A 19,394-nucleotide genomic window follows, 5' to 3' on the forward strand; every position below is an offset into this window, starting at 1 on the left:
TTAACGTGGAGAATTGAGGTGAGGACTTTAGGAGGTGATTGGATCTTGTGGCCTCTGCCTTCATGAATGGATTAATCCATTTACTGATTACTGGAATAATGGGTTATCAAGGGAGAGGAACTGGCAGATTATAAGAGAAAGAGACCTGAGTTAACACATTAGCACTCTCAGCCCCCTGCCATGTGATTTGATGTGTTGCCTTGGGAGTCTGGAGTCTCCACCAGCAAGAAGGCCCTCACCAGACAGTGTCTCTCAGCTTCAGACTCTCCAGAACTGTAAGGAATAAATTCCTTTTTTTTTTTTTTTAATTATTTTTATTTTTTTTGCAGTTTTTGGCCAGGGCTGGGTTTGAACCCACCACCTCCGGCATATGGGGCCGGCGCCCTACTCCTTTGAGCCACAGGTGCCACCCCGGAATAAATTCCTTTTCTTTATCAATTACCAGTTTCAGGTATTCTGTTAAAAGCAATAGAAAAAAGACTATTTCTTTTGTATAAAAAAATAAAATTTTTTAATATACACAAAGACTATAGCCAACCTTACAGAATTTGCTGTGCTTTACAAAATATCAAGTAAGTTGGAATAAGTATTTTAATCCCTTAACAAAGCTGGTAGGATATAATATTTACATATTAGGATACTAAAATACATATCAGAATACTTACATAGTAGAATCTCTTTCTTTAGACAAGGTTGCTTCATATGAAGCTGAAACAGTAGGGGATCTAGGATAAAAGCCCTCATCTTCACTTGGCGCGATTATCTGCCTACCTAGAATCCTTCAAAATAATGAAACATAGACACAAATCAAGCATCTTCATCTGGCTACACATACAAAATCTATATTTTTCAATCAAATTTTATGGTTTTATATAGAAGTTCAGTACACACTTAGTCTGATATTAAGAATGAAATAGCTGGGCATTGTGGCGTGCGCCTATAGTCCCAGCTACTCAGGAGGCTGAGGCAAGAGCATCACTTGAGCCCAAGAGTTTGAGGTTGCTGTGAGCTATGATGCCATTGCACTCTACTGAGGGTGACAAAGTGAGATTCCGTATCAATTAAAAAAAAAAAAGAATGATTCTTGAATTATTGCCAATATGATCAACAGAAACTGAGGAGCTCTGCAAGACCTTCAATGTCAAAAACAACTTTACTGAAGAAGAGGAAGCTCAAGCAACACAAAGAGAACCAGTGGTGTGGAAAGCAGTGAAACTGTGTCTGACACTGTAACACTGTTAGGTTATTCCAAACACTATTTGCACTGCTATTTATAATTGTTCGTGTTAGATAAAAAATAGACAAATATACAGCAGCAAGCCTGTATTAGCAGAATATTTTCCTCACTGCATGTGTAATTTGAGTATAGATTCCAAGCCTATGGCTGACTTTCTTCTCGTATGATCAAAAGTTTTTTTTTTTTTCTCAACTCCATGTTCCCCCATTCACAATACAGACCAGGCATGGGGCCTGGGCTGGGGTGTACATAGGGTAGGTTTTCTCTGCCTCCTCTTTCTATACAGTCAGTGTAAGAACACAGCCTGTGGTAAGCACTGGGAGGTCTAAAGTTTCTTTTTTCTTTGCTCTGAATAAAACTGAACTGTGGGTTCTTTATGAAAAAAGGGGGAAGAATGAGTCTTGAGAGAAAATGTGTATCCAGGTATATCTCTCTTCCGTAGAAATAAAAGTAAAAATATAGCCGAGGAATTTTTAAAAATCCAAGAAATTGAGCAAATGTTCATAATTTGCCCTTTATCCCCTACAGTAATCCTCATTACAGGCTCGGCACCTGCACCTCAGAGGCTAGGGTACCAGCCACATACACCAGGGCTGGTGGGTTCGAACAAATAACAATTCGACAAATAACAATGACAACTACAACAACAACAACAAAAGAATAGCCGGGCATTGTGGCAGGTGCCTGTAGTCCCAGCTACTTGGGAGACTAAGGGAAGAGAATTGCTTAAGCCCAAGAGTTAGAGGTTGCTGTGAGCTGTGACGCCACAGCACTCTACTGAGGGTGACATAGTGAGACTCTGTCTCAAACAAACAAACAAAAAATCCTCATTACATCAGCCAAAATAGGATTAAGGGCCAGGCAAATCAGCCAAAACTATGCATTATATTCTTACAGACATGAAACTTTATGAATTTTAAGTAAACAGTACTATCGTGCTTTCTGAGGGAAGCTCCTAAACAGCCTGTCTACTTTCAAGAATTTAATTCTAGACAACAATGGGAACAAATATATTTTCTGACCATATTGTTCAAAAGAAGGGGTCTGCAGACAACCACGACACCCAGACCTCAGCTACTGGTATAGAAATTGTTTTACTTGATTAGGATGACATATCACTAATGGAATACAAGTTACTTATGGAACTTCTCCCAACTTAAGGTTTCTTTCAGCTGAGGATTTATACCACATGATTCATTAAAATCATACCCATAAAAGTTTAAGAATACAAGCTTTTTATGAAGTCAACATCTTAAATTTTACATTAGCCATGAGTACAAGTCAAATGTAGGGCTTCAATACCTGAGGTGAGGAAAGCTAGCTATCCACTGTTGGCACTCTTCTTGTAGAATCTTTGTATGCGCACTCAATTTCTGCTCATATAAGAGCTCATCAATGGCTGTGAACATTGCCTGGACTTTTTCAGTGGCATTTTGATCAAGTTCCTAGAAGAAAATATCCCCCCAAAATATTTAGGGATTGTAACACATTTCTTGGGTGAAGGAAACAACTACAACATGGACTTTACCTTACAAATACAATGTAACTTAATCATGTATACCCTCATAATAATCTGAAATTAAAAAACAAAAACAAAAACAAAGCAATCAGTATACAGAACCCCCCTCAAATTATAAAAACGGAAAGCAGTAAGATTTTTTGTTTTACGTATTAACGAAACATTTTTTTTTTTTGCTTTACGCATTTACTGCTGTATTTCCATGAAAGAAAAGTTGGTAAGTTTTCCGATCTCAGAATTTTCAGATGTCCTCTCTATTCATATTTAAAGAAAATTTATGGAAATTGCTGTTTTTAAAAAGTAACATTTTCTTCAAACTATATTGTGTTTATTGTAAACATTTTGAAAAATACAAAAGAGTAATTTAAAAAGAAAAAATTCCTTATAATTCCATCACTTAAAAATAAGAATTGCGGGTGGCGCCTGTGGCTCAAAGGAGTAGGCGCCAGCCCCATATACCGGAGGTGGTGGGTTCAAACCCAGCCCAGCCAAAAATTGCTAATTTTAGTAGAGCTGCATGGTTCCTACAGTAGACAAACAGTTGCCTTTATGTATTACTTTGTATTCTGTATCTTACGCTTGACAATTTATATTATATACCTGCCCCCTATAATCCATCCCTTAAGAGCATTCAGAGGGATGGCTATAAAATACAACTCTGGGCTCGGCACCCATAGCTCAGTGAGTAGGGTGCCAGCCACATACACCGAGGCTACTGGGTTCGAGCCCAGCCTGGGCCTGGTAAACAACAATGACAACTACAACAACAACAACAAAAAATAACTGGGCATTGTGGTGGGTGCCTGTAGTCCTGGCTACTTGGGAGGCTGAGGCAAGAGAATTGCTTAAGCCCAAGAGTTTGAGGTTGCTGTGAGCTGTGACACCATGGCACTCTACCAAGGGCAACATGGTAAGGCCCTGTCTCAAAAAAACCCAAAAAACACAACTCTGATCATGTTATCAGATTGCCTGTTTACTCTCTACCTGATCTGTATTACATACCCCTTCACAGTCCAGCAGAAGAAACATTATGCTTCCTTTTAAAAGTATAAAATGAAAACTATGAATTTTCACTGTAAGAATAAATGTCAGTCTCTCTCCAGTAAAAATTATATCGACCTATCTGTGAGTTTTAAAAAACATTTTGTCCAGGCTGGCGCCTGTGGCTCAAAGGAGTAGCGCGCCAGCCCCATATGCTGGAGATGGCAGGTTCAAACCCAGCCCTGGCCAAAAACTACACACACACACAAAAATTGTCCAAAATTGGACATGGTGGAACTACTCTGAGTAGGCCCAGCTACTTGGAGGCTGAGGCAGGAGGATCACTTGAGCCTAGGAGTTCAAGACTGTAGTGCATTACAATCACACCTGTAAATACCCACTGCACTTCAGCCTGGATAACAGCCTGGATAACACCACAAGACCCTATCTCAAAAAAAAAAAGTCATTCACTTGATGTACTTTTTTGACATGTCTTTCTTCAATTCTAAAAAAAAAAAAAAAATGAAAATTAGTGATTTTTTTTTCTGAACATTTATTTATTTATTTATTTTTAATTTTTTTTGTAGACAGAGTCTCACTTTATTGCCCTTGGTAGAGTGTCGTGGCATCACAGCTCACAGCAACCTCCAGCTCCTGGGCTCAAGCAATTCTCTTGCCTCAGCCTCCCCAGTAGCTGGGACTACAAGCGCCAGCCACAACGCCTGGCTATTTTTTGTTGCAGTTTGGCTGGGGCCGAGGTCTGAACCTGCCACCCTCAGTATATGGGGTCTGATTATTTTTTAATATTGCCTCTTTCCCATTCACTTTCTAAAACTTCTTTTAGAAATATTCTAGTTTCCTAATCCATCTTTCACATCTCCTAACTACTCCTCAAATCTGTCTTATCTGATTCTAAGTGATTTTCTTTCTTTTCTTTTTTTTTTTTTTAAGAGACAGAGTTTCATTTTGTTGCCCTCGGTGGAGTGCCATGGCGTCACAGCTCACAGCAAACTCCAGCTATTGGGGCTTAAGTGATTCTCTTGCCTTAGCCGCCCAAGTAGCTGGGACTACAGGTGCCCACCACAACACCTAGCTATTTTTTTTGTTGCAGTTTGGCTGGGGCTGGGTTTGAACCTGCCACCCTTGGTATAGGGGGCCGGCGCCCTACTCACTGAGCCACAGGTGCCGCCCTCTAAGTGATTTTCTTAGTTCTGTCCTTCAATTCACTAGTATTCTGCTTCAGTGGGTTCGGTTTACCTTGTTTATTGAGGTATTTCAAATGCTATTCATTTTCAAGATTTGTAACCGGTTCTTCATATCTACCTGTTCTTAAAATCTTTACATACTTCATTTAAAAACCTCTAATAATTTTAATGGATGCCATCTTGTGCTTTAACTACTTTAGGATTTTAAATTTATCAACTTTAATGAATAATAATTTATATAAAATAAAACACATTTTAAGTGTATAGCATAACTAGATTCAACAAATATATTCATCTAAGTAACTATTATTCCCTTCCAGATGCAGAACATTTTTCTTCACACCCCTTTGTAGTTGAAGTCTCCCCAAATGACCTATGCAAGGAAGCCAGGAAGCGGAAAAAAAAAACAATGATTTAATTTTTGTTGTTGTTGTTAGAGACAAGGTCTTGCTCTGTTACACAGGTTGAAATGCAGTGGTATGATCATAGCTCACTTGAACTTGAACTTCTAAACTCAAGCCATCCTCCTGCCTCAGGCTCCTGAGTAACTGAGAAAACACATATGCACCATCCTGCTCTGCTAATTTTGTTATTCAGAGAAGTAGATCTTGTCTTGTTGCCTAGGTTGGTTTTGAACTCCTGGCCTCAAGCAATCCTCCTACCTCAGCCTCCCAAATTGCTGGGATTACAGGTGTGAGGCACAGCGCCCAGCCTGATTTCATTTTTATCACTAAAGTTAATTTTGCATACCAATAATTTATATAATTGGGATCATGCCAGATGTACTTTTTCATGTTTGGCTTCCATCAATCAGCATTCTGAGATTCATTCATGTTGTTGCACGTATTAGAATTCATTACATTCTATTGCTGAGAAGTATTTAAGAATACTACAATTTGTGTAGCCATTCTCCTACATTTACATAATTTCTAGTATTTTTCATAATGAATAAAGTTCATATGAACATTCATTCATGTACAAGTCTTTTTCTGGACCTATGTTTTAATTTTTCTTAGATAAACAGTGAAATCGCTATGTCAAATAGTAAGTATGTGTGTTAATGTTAACATAAATTACTATTCTGCAGAGTAGATATGAAAGTTAGCACTCTCACCTAGAAATGTGCAAGCATTAAACTTCCTCCATGTACTTTCTAATACTAGGTATTGTCAGTCTTTTTAGCTTTAGCAAATTTTTTGAGTGTGTAGTTGTATACTTTGGCAATTTTTTTTTTTTTCGAGACAGAGTCTCAAGCTGTTGCCCTGGGTAGTGTCATGGCAGCACAGCTCACAGCAACCTCAAACTCTTGGGCTTAAGTTATTCTCTTGCCTCAGACTCCCAAGTAGGGCAAATTTTTTTTTTTTTTTTTTTTTTTTTTGAGACAGAGTCTCACTATGTCACCCTCAGTAGAATGCCATGGCGTCATAGCTTACAGCAACCTCAAACTCTTGGGCTTAAGCGATTCTCCTGCCTCAGCCTCCCAACATCTGGCTATTTTTATTTTTGTTGTTGTTTAGCAGGCCCACGCTGGGTTTGAACCGGCCAGCCCGTGTATGTGGCCGGCACCCTAATCACTGAGCAAAGGGCGCTAAGCCTACTTTGGCAATTTAAAATATGCATTTCCCTGATAATTAATATAATGATAATTTTTGTATACACTACTTGGCCATTCATGTATTTTCTTTTTTCTTTTCTTTCTTTCTTTTTTTTGAGACAGAGCCTCAAGCTGTCATTCTGGGTAGAGTGCCCTGGCATCACAGCTCACAGCAACCTCAAACTCCTGGGCTCAAGCAATTATCTTGCCCCCATCTCCCAAGTGGCTGGGACTACAGGCACCTGCCACAACACCTGGCTATTTTTTGGTTGCAGCCGTCATTGTTTGGCAGGTCCAGGCTGGATTCGAACCCACCAGTTCAGGTATATGTGGCTGGCACCTTAGCCGCTTGAGCCACAGGCACCAAGCCCATTTATGTATTTTCTTTCCTGGAATGTCCATTCAAGTCTTTTGCCCATTATTGCCACTGTTTTTTCTCCTCTTCCCGCCCCCTTTTTTTCTTTCCCTTTTTGAGACAGAGTCTCAAGCTGTAACCCTGGGTAGAATGCTGTGGCGTCACAGTTCACAGCAACCTCAAACTCTTGGGCTTAAGCGATTCTCCTGCCTCAGCCTCCCAAGTAGCTGGGACTACAGGCGCCTGCCACAATGCCCAGCTATTTTTTTGTTGCAGCTGTCATTGTTGTTTAGCTGGCCCAGGCTGGGTTCAAACCCACCAGCCTTGGTGTATGTGACCAATGCCCTACCCACTGAGCTATGTGTGCTGCCCACCTCTCCCCTTTTTATTTTATTTTTTTCTTAGTTTACAGATTTTATTTTTTAAATTTAATCATAAACACATAAATCATGTATACATTAATGCATTTATGGGGTACAATGTGCCAATTTCATATAGAATTAGGAATACTTATATCATACTGGTTAATATATACCTCATCCTGTTTACTTAGTTATTAAGACAGTTGTAATCTATACTAATCAATCCGACATGTACCCTTGCATTATGCGCCATTGGTGTGATCCCACCATTTGTCCTCCCTTGATCTGACCTCCCTCCTCCCTCCTTCATCTTGGGCCATAGCTGTGATCTATTCTTCATATGAAAGTGTGAGTGATTGTAAATTGGTTTCATAATAGTACTGAGTACATTGGACATTTTTCCTTCCATTCTTGAGATACTTTACTAAGAAGGATATATTCCAGTTCCATCCATGTAAACATAAAAGAGGTAAAGTCTACATCTTTTTTTAAGGTTGCATAATATTCCATGGTATACATATACCACAATTTATTAATCCATTCATGGGTTGATGGGCACTTGGGCTTCTTCCATGAGTTGGCAATTATGAATTGAGCTGCAAAGAACAATCTGGTGCAAATATCTTTGTTATAAAGTGATTTGGGGTCTTTGGGCTATATACCTAGTAGAGGAATTGCAGGATCAAATGGTAGGTTTATTTTTAGATCCCTGAGTATTCTCCATATTTCCTTCCAAAAGGGACGTATTAGCTTGCACTCCCACCAGCGGTGCAGGACTGTTCCCTTTTCTCCACACCCACACCAACATCTATAGTTGTGGGATTTTGTTATGTGAGCCAGACTTACGGGAGTTAGATGGTATCTCAAAGTGGTTTTGATTTGCATTTCTCTGATGATTAAAGATGATGGGCATTTTTTCATGTGTCTTTAGGCCATGCGCCTATCTTCTTCAGAGAAGCTTCTGTTCAAGTCCCTTGCCCACAATGAAATGGGATTACTTGTTCTTTTCTTATTAGTAAGTTTGAGTTTTCTGTGGATTTTGCTTATCGAACCTTTGTCAGAAGCATAACCTGCAAATATCCTCTCCCATTCTGAGGACTGTTTGCTTGCTTTACTTACTGTGTTATTGGCTGTGTAGCTTTTTAGTTTGATCAGATCCCAGTAATGTATTTTTGGTGTTGCTTCAATTGCCCGGGGTGGGGGGGTCTTCCTCATAAAGGATTCTCCCAGGCCAGTTTCTTCAAATGTTTCTCTAAGAATCTTTATAGGTTCATGTTTTAAGTTTAAATCTTTTATCCAGTGAGAGTCGATTTTTGCTTAATGGTGAAAGATGTGGGTCCAGTTTCAGTCTTCTACAAGTCGCCAGCCAATTCTCCCAGCACCATTTGTTAAATAGGTAATCTTTTCCCCAATTTGTATTTTTGATAGGCTTATCGAAGATAAAATGATAAGCGTCTGGGTTCATCTCTTGGTTCTCAATTCTGCTCTCTATATCTACCGTGTTTCCCCGAAAATAAAACATCCTCCGAAAATAAGACCTATTTACAGGTTTCCTTCTGGGTGAAATATAAGCCTCCCCGAAAATAAGGCCCCCCCGAGCTCTGTCTCAGAATGAAAATTAATTTACCTTAAACTGGTTGCTAGGGCCGCCCCGACTGGCGTCTATCAACCAGTGACATTATGCAGAGTCCTGACATCACTGCTGTGTGGAGGTGGAGCGGAGGTTGGCGTGAGCGGTGAGCGCGGGAGAGAGGAGGAGCCTTTCGCAGATGCGTGTAGAAGAACAGGAGGATCACAGCGGACGGGACCCCGCGAAGGTGGTGAGTGCTGGTCTGTCTCTGGTGACAACGCCTGATGCTCGCGGCCGCCCTCATGATGACTGAAGGTAGGATTCACAGTTTGTCTGGTTTGTGTTGACAACTACCATACTACTGTACGGTATACAGGTAATAAATTTCCTTGATTTTCATTTAACAATAAATGTGTACTGTATTCTTCTTCATGGAAAAATAAGACATCCCCTGAAAATAAGACCTAGCGCATCTTTGGCAGCAAAAATTAATATAAGACACTGTCTTATTTTCGGGGAAACAGGGTACCTATTTTTGTGCCAATACCATGCTGTTTTGATCACTATAGATTTATAGTATAGTTTGAAGTCTGAAAGCATGATTCTGCCTGCTTTGTTTTTATTTCTGAGTAATATCTTGGCTACTCGAAGTTTTTTCTGGTTCCATATAAAATGAAGTACTATTTTTTCCAGATCTTTAAAGTATAACAGTGGTGCTTTGATAGGGATTGCATTAAATTTGTAAATTGCTTTGGGTAATATGGACATTTTACCAATGTTGATTCTTCCTAGCCATGAGCATGGTATGTTTTTCCATTTGTTAACATCTTCAGCTATTTCTTTTCTCAGAGTTTCATAATTCTCTTTATAGAGATCTTTCACATTCTTTGTTAGGTAAATTCCAAATATTTCATCTTCTTTGGCACAACTATAAAGGGAATAGAGTCCTTGACTGTTTTTTCGGCTTGACTTTTATTGGTATATATAAAAGCTACTGATCTGTGAGTACTGATTTTGTATCCTAAGATGCTACTGTATTCCTTGATCACTTCTAAGAGTTTTGTGATTGAGTTCCTGGGGTTTTCCAGGTATAAAATCATATCTGTGAAGAGTGAATGTTTGATCTCCTCTAACCCTATTTGTATACCCTAGATCGCCTTCTCTTGCCTGATTGTAATGGCTAAGACTTCCCTTACAATGTCAAAAAGCAGTGGAGATGATAGGCAGCCTAGTTCCTGATGTGAGTGGAAATGTTTTCAATTTTACCCCATTCAGTATGATATTGGCTGTGGGTTTGCTGTAGATGGCCTCTACCAGTTTAAGAAAAGTCCCTTCTATACCTATTTTCTTAAGTGTCCTGATCATGAAAGGATGCTGGATATGGTCAAAAGCTTTTTCTGCATCTATGGAGAATCATACGGTCTTTGTTTTTTAGTTTGTTTATGTGATGTATTATATTTATAGATTTACACATATTGAACCAACCTTGAGACCCTGGGATAAAACCCACTTGGTCATGGTGCATAATTCGTTTGATATGTTGCTGGATTCTGTTTGCTAGGATCTTATCAAATATTTTTGCATCTATGTTCATTAAAGATATTGGTCTATAGTTTTCTTTTCTTGTTGGGGCTTTTCCTAGTTTGGGGATCAGGGTGATATTTGCTTCATAGAATGTGTTGGGGAATATTCCTTCTTTTTGATGTTTTGGAAAAGGTTAAGTAATACAGGTACTAGTTCCTCTTTAAAGGTTTGATAGAATTCTGATCTGAAGTCATCTGGTCCCAGACTCTTCTTTTTTGGGAGATTTCATATAGTTGATTCTATTTCAATACTTAATATAGGTCTGTTCAGCATTTCCAATTCTTTCTGATTAAGTCTAGGAAGTTAGCATGCTTCCAAGTATTGGTCAATTTCTTTTTGATTTTCATATTTCTGAGAATAAAATGTTTTGTAGTATTCATTAAGGATTTTTTTAATTTCTGAGGTGTCTGTTGTTATTTCGCCTTTGTCATTTCTGATTGATGATATTGTGGACTTTAATTTTCTATTTTTGGTTAGGTTGACCAAAGGTTTATCAATTTTGTTGAATTTTTCAAAAAACCAACTTTTTGATTCATTGATTTTTTTTTAAATAATTCTTTTGTTTTCAATTTCATTTAATTCTGCTCTATTTTTGTTATTTCTTTTCTTCTACAGGGTTTGGGGTTGGAATGTTCTTCCTTTTCCAGTTGCTTAAGATGTCCCCTTAAGTTACTGACTACCTCTCTTTCCGTTCTCTTGAGGAAGGCTTGTAATGCTATAAATTTCCCTCTTAGGATTGCCTTTGCAGTATCCCACAAGTTCTGATAATTCATGTCTTCATTCTTGTTTTGTTCCAAAAATTTGGCAATTTCCTTCTTAATCTCGTCTATGACCCAGCTATCATTCAGCATAAGGTTATCTAGTTTCCATGTCTTTGTATGAGTATCCAGATACCTGTTATTGGTGAGATCAATTTTTATTGCGTGATGATACAAGAAAATATAAGCAATAATTTCTATACTTTTAAATTTGCTAAGGTTAGACTTGTGACCTAAGATGTGATCAATTTTGGAGGATGTTCCACAGGCTGATGAGAAGAATGTGTATTCAGTTTTGTCAGGATGAAATGTTCTGTAGATGTCCGTTAAATTCAATTGTTGTATGGTGAAGTTTAAGTCCAAAATTTCTTTGCTTAGTTTCTTTCTTTTTTTCCTTTTTTTTTTTTAAGAGACAGTCTCATTCTGTCACCCTCGGTAGAGTGTCGTGGCATCACAGCTGACAGCAACCTCCAGCTCTTGGGCTTAGGTGATTCTCTTGCCTCAGCCTCCCGAGTAGCTGGGACTACAGGCATCCACTACAACACCGGGCTATTTTTTTGGTTGTTACAGTTTGGCTGGGGCTGAGTTTGAATCCACAACCCTTGGTATATGGGGCCAGCACCCTACTCACTGTGCCACAGGCTCCACCCTGCTTAGTTTCTTATTGGAAGATCTATCTAATACTGCCAAAGGGGTGTGAAAATCTCCATCTATTATGGTGCTGGAAGATATTAAATTGCTCATGTCTGTTAGGGTCTCCTTTATAAATTAAGGAGCATTCTGGTTGGGCACATAAATGTTAATAATTCACATCTCATCATGTTGAGTGTTTCCCTTAACAAATATGAAGTGACCACCTTGTCTTTCCTTACTTTTGTTGGTTTAAATCCTAGTGTATCTGCAAATAAAATTGCCACCCCTGCTTTTTTCTGATTTCTGTTTGCCTGGATTACAGATGCCTATCCCTTCACCCTGAGTCTATATTTATCCTTTAAGGTAAGATGAGATTCTTGTATGCAGCTGATATCTGGCCTGAGTTTTTGTAGCCAGTCAGCCAACCTGTGCCTCTTAAGAGGACAGTTTAAGCCGTTCACATTAATTGAGAGTATTGATAAGCCTGGTAGTATTTTGACTGTCAAGTTTTTCGAAAGTCCAGCGGACATTTTGAATTTTTTCATCACTGTGGAAATCGGGTTTTGGTCAAGAATTTCAGAGTGAGTTTACTTGGGTGGTAGAGCATTGTGCTGGTCATTATGGAGTATGGGTCTTAGGATATCCTGAAGAGCTGGTTTGGTTATGGCAAATTTCTTCAACATGTGTGTGTCATTAAAGTATTTAACTTCTCCATCATAAATGAAGCTCAATTTAGCTGGATACAGGATCCTGGGCTGAAAGTTGTTTTGTTTTAGGAGACTGAAGGTCGATGACCATCCTCTTCTGGCTTGAAAAGTTTCAGCAGAGAGATCTGCAGTCATTCTAATATTCTTCCCCTCGTCAGTTATGATTTTCTTATGTCTGGCTGCTTGCAGGATTTTCTCCTTCATATTAACTTTGGTGAAGTTAATTACAATGTGTCTAGAAGATGCTTTATTTGGGTCGAGTCGTGCTGGGATTCTGAAACTGTCTGCTATCTGAATTTCAGTGTCTCTTGCTATTCTTGGAAAGTTCTCCTCAATTATCTCTTAGAGTAGAATATCTGTGCCTTTCAGACTATCCTCTTCTCCTTCAGGGATTCCTATGAGGCTAATGTTTGCTCTTTTGGAGTGCTCCCACAATTTTCTCAGGGAATGATCCGTTTTTGCTCTCCACTTCTCTTCCTCTTTAAGGATTTGGGAATGTTCAAAAGCTTTGTCTTCAATGTGAGATCCTTTCTTCTGTCTGCTCCATTCTGTTACTGAGGGATTCTATTGCATTTCTCAGATCTTTGAGGGCTGCAAGTTCTTGCCTCAATGCGTCAAAATCTTTGGTGATTTTTGTCTTTGAATTCATTGAGTTCTTGAGACAACTTTTGAATTGCTCCTTGAATTTCTAATTCCATCTTTGCCTCCATTCTGTTAATCTTATTTGAAATCAAAATTCTGGAATCTTCTGTTGTCTCCTTGGTCATTCCTTGGGGGAGTTGATCTACTCTGATTATTCATGTTGCCAGAGTTTTTCCACTGATTCCACCCCATGATTATTTTTCACCATTTGGTCAGAGAAGCTGGCGAGATGAAACTGAATTGAGGGCTCCTGGAGTTGTAATTGACCAGCCCTTTACCAAAGAACTGGGACTAGTGATTGCGGCTTTTCCCTTAGAGCTTTACAAATGTCCCATTCAGAACTACAGCCTGAAACTCTGGGGACCTGGTTGGTGTGGTGAGGCTAGATGGTGCTGACCAGTATTCAGCTAGTCTCTGCCCAGTCCTACTGAGCCAGTGACTTTGGGCTGAAATCTCAGCTGTGGAGATATATAAGCAACTAAGACACCCACTCCCCCATAGGTGACAACTGGCAGAGGAGAATCCCACACTCCCACAACATAACCAGGGTACAACCTTGGTGGGTCCCCGGGTGATCAGCCCAGGTCAAGAGTACCAAACCAATTGTTCTGGTCAATATAAACACCAATCTGGTGGGAGAGTTCAAAAGGTCTTCAGCATCTAGGCAGTGGGGGTCCACTGGCAGCTCAATTTGACCCCAGTGGGAGGGACCGTGGAGCTGCCACCACTGTCAGGGGTGGTACTGCCACTGTCTGGGGGTACTGCTTTGTGCAGGTCACTGGAGCTGGAGGCAAGCTGGAGGGTGTTGCCACCAGTCACAAGGGTCACAGGAGCTGGGCAGGGTACTAGAGGGCAGAGCTGATGACCCTGGGTCTCAGGCTACAGGAGCAGGGCCAGAAGCTGGAGGGTGCAGTCGCCAGCCTCTGGGGCCTCAGGGGTCAAAGGAGCCAGGCGGGAGTCACTGGCCGTGGGCAGGAGCCGAAGGGGCCTGCATGGGTTGCAGAAGCTGGGTGGGAGTTGCCATCTGCGGGCTGCAGGTCGCGGGAGCTGGGTGAGAGTCACCTTCCATGGGCTGCAGGTCACAAGGGCCAGGCAGGAGTCACTGGCCACAGGCAGTGGGTCTCAGGAGCCTGGCGGGACTTGCCACCACAGCCACAGGTTGCAGGAGCCTGGCGGGGAGCCGAGCCACCCATGGCGGGCTGCAGAGCCGGCTACCTGGTGGGCCGCGGTCCTGGTGGTAAGTAGCACGGGTCCAAGCTATGCTCTTTCCAACATGGGACAAGTCTCTCTCCCCTTGTGACTCTCCGCCTCTATTAAAGTTATAGTTTCAGTGCAACTGCCCCACTGCTCATGAGGTATCCCACCCTAGCAAAAATCTGCCAAATACTCCATAGAGGGAGTCCTGGTCCTCAGTGTTCTCTTCCCTTTGGTGAAACCAAAGGTCCTCTGTTCTCTACTTGCCTCAAGCTGCTGTCCTGGGTGGGGCGGGGGAAGGGAAGGATTCCCGTCCTCTTTGGGATGGGTTCTGTACCTGAAATTTGTTTCCTTGGAGTCACAGCAGGGGTGATGCGAACTTATAGATCCTTTCTCTCAGATCAGCTGCTGATCTTCCACTTTATTGGGTTATTTCTGGCAATTATTTCTCCCTCTGGATGGGAGCCTCTGCCAAAAGCAGGCTTCAGTCAGCCATCTTGCCTCCCTCCTCAGTTTGCAGGTTTTAAAACTGTTAAATTTTTTAGCAATTTGAGTCCTTTGATATTTCAGAGACTGTGCTAAGTGATTTACATCGGTGATGTACGCTGGGGCCACACAGCTGATTGTTTGCATGTCCCAGCTTAAGACGGCCCAGTGGAAGCATTATACCACGGAAATCAGCAAATGCTGGCCCCGCTCCACTTTTCAAAGACAGAGCATTGCGCTGTTGCCCAGGCTAGAGTGCTGTGGCATCAGTTTAGCTTACGATAACCTCAAACTTCTTGGTTGAAGTCATCCTTCTGCTTCAGCCTCCCAAGTAGCTGGAACTACAGGTGCCTGCCAGCTAGTTTTTCTATTTTTAGTAGAGACAAGGTCTCAGTCTTGCCCAGGCTGGTTTCAAACTTCTGATTTCAAGGGATCCTCCTGTCTTGGCCTCCCAGGTTTCCTCTTTTTTTTTTTGTAGAGACAGAGTCTCACTTTACCACCTTCAGTAGCATGCCATGATGTCACAGGACTCACAGCAACCTCTAGCTCTTGGGCTTCCGTGATTCTCCTGCCTCAGCCTCCTGAGCAGCTGGGATTACAGGCGCCTGCCACACGCCTGGCTATTTTTTGGTTGCAGTTCAGCTGGGGCTGGGTTTGAACCCGCCACCCTCGGTATATGGGGCCAGCGCCCTACTCATTGAGCCACAGGCGCCACCCGGTTTCCTCTTTTTAAAAATAAGGACTTTTAAAAGCTTTTTATGTAATTTGGATACGTTAGATACATGTACTGCAAATATTCTCTCCCAACCTTTCATTTCTTAATAGTGTATTTGAAAACACAAAAGATTTTAATTTTTATGGACTCTTAACGGAGTCACATTTATCCATTTTTATATGGCTTATGCTTTTGGTGTGTCCCATCTATGAAGTTGTTGCTTAACCCCAGGTCTTGATTTCACTATACATTTTCTTCTAAGGATTTGTAGATTTTAACTCTTACATGTAAGTTTATAATTTGAGTAACTTTTTGTATACTGGTATAAATTCATATATTTTGGCACATGGATATCCAGTTGTCCCAGAAATATTTCTTAGAAAAACAATCCTTTCTTTATTGAATTGCTTTTGCATCTTTGTCAAATCTCAATTAATCCTAAATGTAAAGGTTTATTTTTTTATTCTTTTTTATTTTTTTGAGACAAAGTCTCACTATGTGGCCTTCAGTAGAGTGCTGTGTTGTCACAGCTCACAGCAACCTCAAACTCTTGGCCTTAAGTGATTCTCTCACCTCAGCATCCTAAGTAGCTGGGACCATAGGCACCCACCACTACATGAGGCTATTTTTTGTTGCAGTTGTCATTGTTGTTCAGCTGGCCTGGGCCAGGTTCAAACTTGCCAGCCTCAGTGTATGTGGCTGGCGCTGTAACCACGGTGCTATGGGTGCTGAGCCAAATGTAAGGGTTTATTTCTGGACTCTCAATTCTGTTCTATTGATCTATAAGACTTTTTCCCATTATCAATGTTGATTACTGTAACATAAATTAAGTTTTGAGATGTGGTAGTATAAATCCTCTAATTTTCTTTTTCTGTTCAAAAAAAAGTTTTTTTTTTTGGCAGTTTTTGGCCAGAGACCAGGTTTGAACCTGCCACCTCTGGTATATGGGGCTGGCACCCTACTCCTTTGAGCCACAGGTACTGCCCTCTGTACCAAATTTTTTTTTAACTAATCTGAATTCTTTGTAATTCCATATAAATTTTAGGATTAGCTTATCAATTTCTACAAGGAACTCCACTGGGATCTTGATATGGAATGCACTGATGTATAGCTTGTACGTCAGTCTGGGGAGAAATGCCATCTTAGTAATATTTCATTTTTTTCTGATACATGAATATAGACTTTTCCTCATTTCTTTAGATTTTCGTTAATTTCTCTCACCGATGTTTTAAAATTTTCAGCGTACAAGTCTTGTGCTTCTTTTGTTAAATTTATTCCATAAAATTTTGCTTTCTCATTCTATTGTGAATTTTTTTTTTTTTTTGAGACAGAGTCCCACTTTGTCACCCTCAGTAGAGTGCCATGGTATCACAGCTCACAGCAACCTCAAACTCTTGGGCTTAAGCAATTCACTTGCCTCTGCCTCCCAAATAGCTGGGACTACAGGTGCCAACCACAACGCCCGGCTATTTTTAGAGGTGGGGTCTCGCTCTTGCTCAGGCTGGTCTCAAACCTGTGAGCTCAAGCAATCCACTCACCTCAGCCTCCCAAAGTGCTAGATTTACAGGCATGAGCCACCACACCCAGGCCTATTGTGAATTTATTTTTTATTTTCATTTTTGGATTGTTCCTCTACCAATATGTAGAAATATAAAAGATTTTAAAATTTAGATATGATTCACATGCCATGAAATTCATCCTTTTAAAGTGTCCAATACAGTGCTTTTTAATTATGCAACCATCACCAATATCTTAATTCTATAACATTTTGATCATCTTCGAAAGAAACCCTGTTTTCATTAGTAGTCATTCCATTAGCAGGCCAGCCTCTGGCCACCACAAATCTACTTTCCATCTCTACGGAAATGATCTTCTGGACATTTAAGTGGAATCATACAACATATAATATTTTATGTCTGGCTTACGGTACTCAGCATGATTTCAAGCTTTTTCCAAGTTGTAACATGTATCTGTATTACTTTCCTTTTTATGACTGAATAATATTATACTGTATGAAAACATTTTTGTAAATTGATCTTGTATACTGTGACTTACCTGAACCCATTTATTACTTCTAATAGATTTGGAGGGTGGGGGGTTGTGGAGGGAGTGTGAATTTTTAAGGATTTTCTACATCGTGACATTTGTGAATAAAGAAAGTTTTGCTTCGGCTCAGCGCCTCTGGCTTAAGTGGCTAAGGCGCCAGCCACATACACCTGAACTGGCGGGTTCGAATCCAGCCTGGGCCTGCCAAACAATGACGGCTGCAACCAAAAAATAGCCGAGCATTGTGGCAGGTGCCTGTAGTCCCAGCTACTTGGGAGGCTGAAGCAGGAGAATCGCTTGAGCCCAGGAGTTGGAGGTTGCTGTGATGCCACGGCACTCTACCCAGGGCCATAGCTTGAGGATCTGTCCCAAAAAAAAAAGAAAGTTTTGCTTCTTCCACTCCAATTTGGATGCCTTTAAATTTTTTTGTCTTCTTGTACTAGCTAGAAGCTCCATTCTTGAATAGAAGTGGTAAGTCAGAGTGGACATTCTTACCTTTTTCTCAATCTTAGGGAAAAATATTCAGTTTCTTCCCATTACATGTTATGTTAGTTGTAAATTTGTCACAGATACCCAAGCTTTCAGGTCAATTAAAATCTCTTTTATTTCTAGTATATTGAGCAATATTATCATGAATGGGTGTGAGATTTTTGCTAAATGCCTTTTTAAAAATTATTTCTTTCTTTTTATTTTCTGAGATACAGTCTCACTATGTCACCCTCGGTACAGTGCTGTCACATCACAGCTCACAGCAACCTTAAACTCCTGAGCTGAAGCGATTCTCTTGCCTCAGCCTCCCAAGTAGCTGGAACTACGGGCACCCACCACCATTCCCCACTATTTTTTGTTGTTGTTGTTGTAGTTGTCATTATTGTTTAGCAGGCTTTGGCTGGGTTTGAACACACCAGCCCAGGTGCATGTGCCTGGTGCCCTAACCAATGAGCTGTAGGCGCCAAGCCAAAATGCTTTTTTATGTCTTCATAAGATAATTGTGTCATTTTTATCCTTTATGCCATTGCTATAATGTTAAAATTAGTTGTTTTTCTTTCCTTTTTTCTTTGAAACAAGAGTCTCAGGCTGTTACCCTGGGTAGCATACTGTGATGTGATAGCTCACAGCAACCTCGAGAGCTTGTTTGGAGGTTCTAGCAGGGGAGCGCAGCTACTCGTATACCCTTGACCGAAGAACGGTCCTTCTCTATCGGGGAAGGTCGTCCTCTTCGACCGAGCGCGCAGCTTCGGGAGGGACGCACATGGAGGGGTGAGGGAGGAAGGGGACACCCGCCTAGCTAGCCAGATCAGCCGAATCAACCCTGGCGATCAATGGGGTGACAGATGTCGCAGCCAGATCGCCCTCACATCCAGCTCACAGCAACCTCAAACTCTTGGGCTTAAGCAATCCTCTTGCCTCAGTTTTTCTATTTTTAGTAGAGACATGGTCTCACTTTTGCTTAGGTTAGTCTTGAACTTGTGGGCTCAAGCAATCCACCATCCTTGGCCTTCCAGAATGCTAGGTGAACTACCACACCTGGCCAAAATTAAATGTTCTTCTAATGTTGAACTAGCCATGCATTCTTAGGATAAACTCCACTTGGGCAAAAAAATAATCCTTTTATGTTGTTGGATCTAGTTTGCTAATAATTTTTTTTTTTTTTTGTGGTTTTTGGCCGGGGCTGGCTTTGAACCCACCACCTCCGGCATATGGGACCAGTGCCCTACTCCTTGAGCCACAGGCGCCACCCTGGTTTGCTAATAATTTAAAACATTTTGTGTCTCATTTCAAGAGGGATATTGGTTTATAGTTTTC

General features: G+C 40.8%; 1 protein-coding gene and 1 non-coding gene across 8 annotated transcripts in view; both read right to left on the minus strand.

Annotated features, from left to right (window-relative positions):
* FAM149B1 (family with sequence similarity 149 member B1) overlaps nt 1-19,394 on the minus strand; it is a 79,754-nt gene that overhangs the window by 50,664 nt on the left and 9,696 nt on the right. For 6 of the 7 annotated variants that reach the window (XM_053586142.1, XM_053586144.1, XM_053586145.1 and 3 more), the window contains exons 4-5: nt 2,540-2,682; nt 666-779 (exon numbers count right to left, since the gene is read on the minus strand). In XM_053586142.1, the coding sequence (XP_053442117.1) occupies nt 666-779; nt 2,540-2,682 (257 nt within the window). The remainder of the gene's footprint in view (nt 1-665; nt 780-2,539; nt 2,683-19,394) is intronic. The other variant, XM_053586147.1, reaches the window with a different exon arrangement.
* On the minus strand, nt 1,432-1,563 carry LOC128582893 (small nucleolar RNA SNORA51). Its single transcript, XR_008379313.1, has one exon. It is a non-coding gene; the product is annotated as a small nucleolar RNA SNORA51 (small nucleolar RNA).

Source organism: Nycticebus coucang, chromosome 3 (genome assembly GCF_027406575.1).
Source record: "Nycticebus coucang isolate mNycCou1 chromosome 3, mNycCou1.pri, whole genome shotgun sequence".
Taxonomy (NCBI): Eukaryota; Metazoa; Chordata; class Mammalia; order Primates; family Lorisidae; genus Nycticebus; species Nycticebus coucang.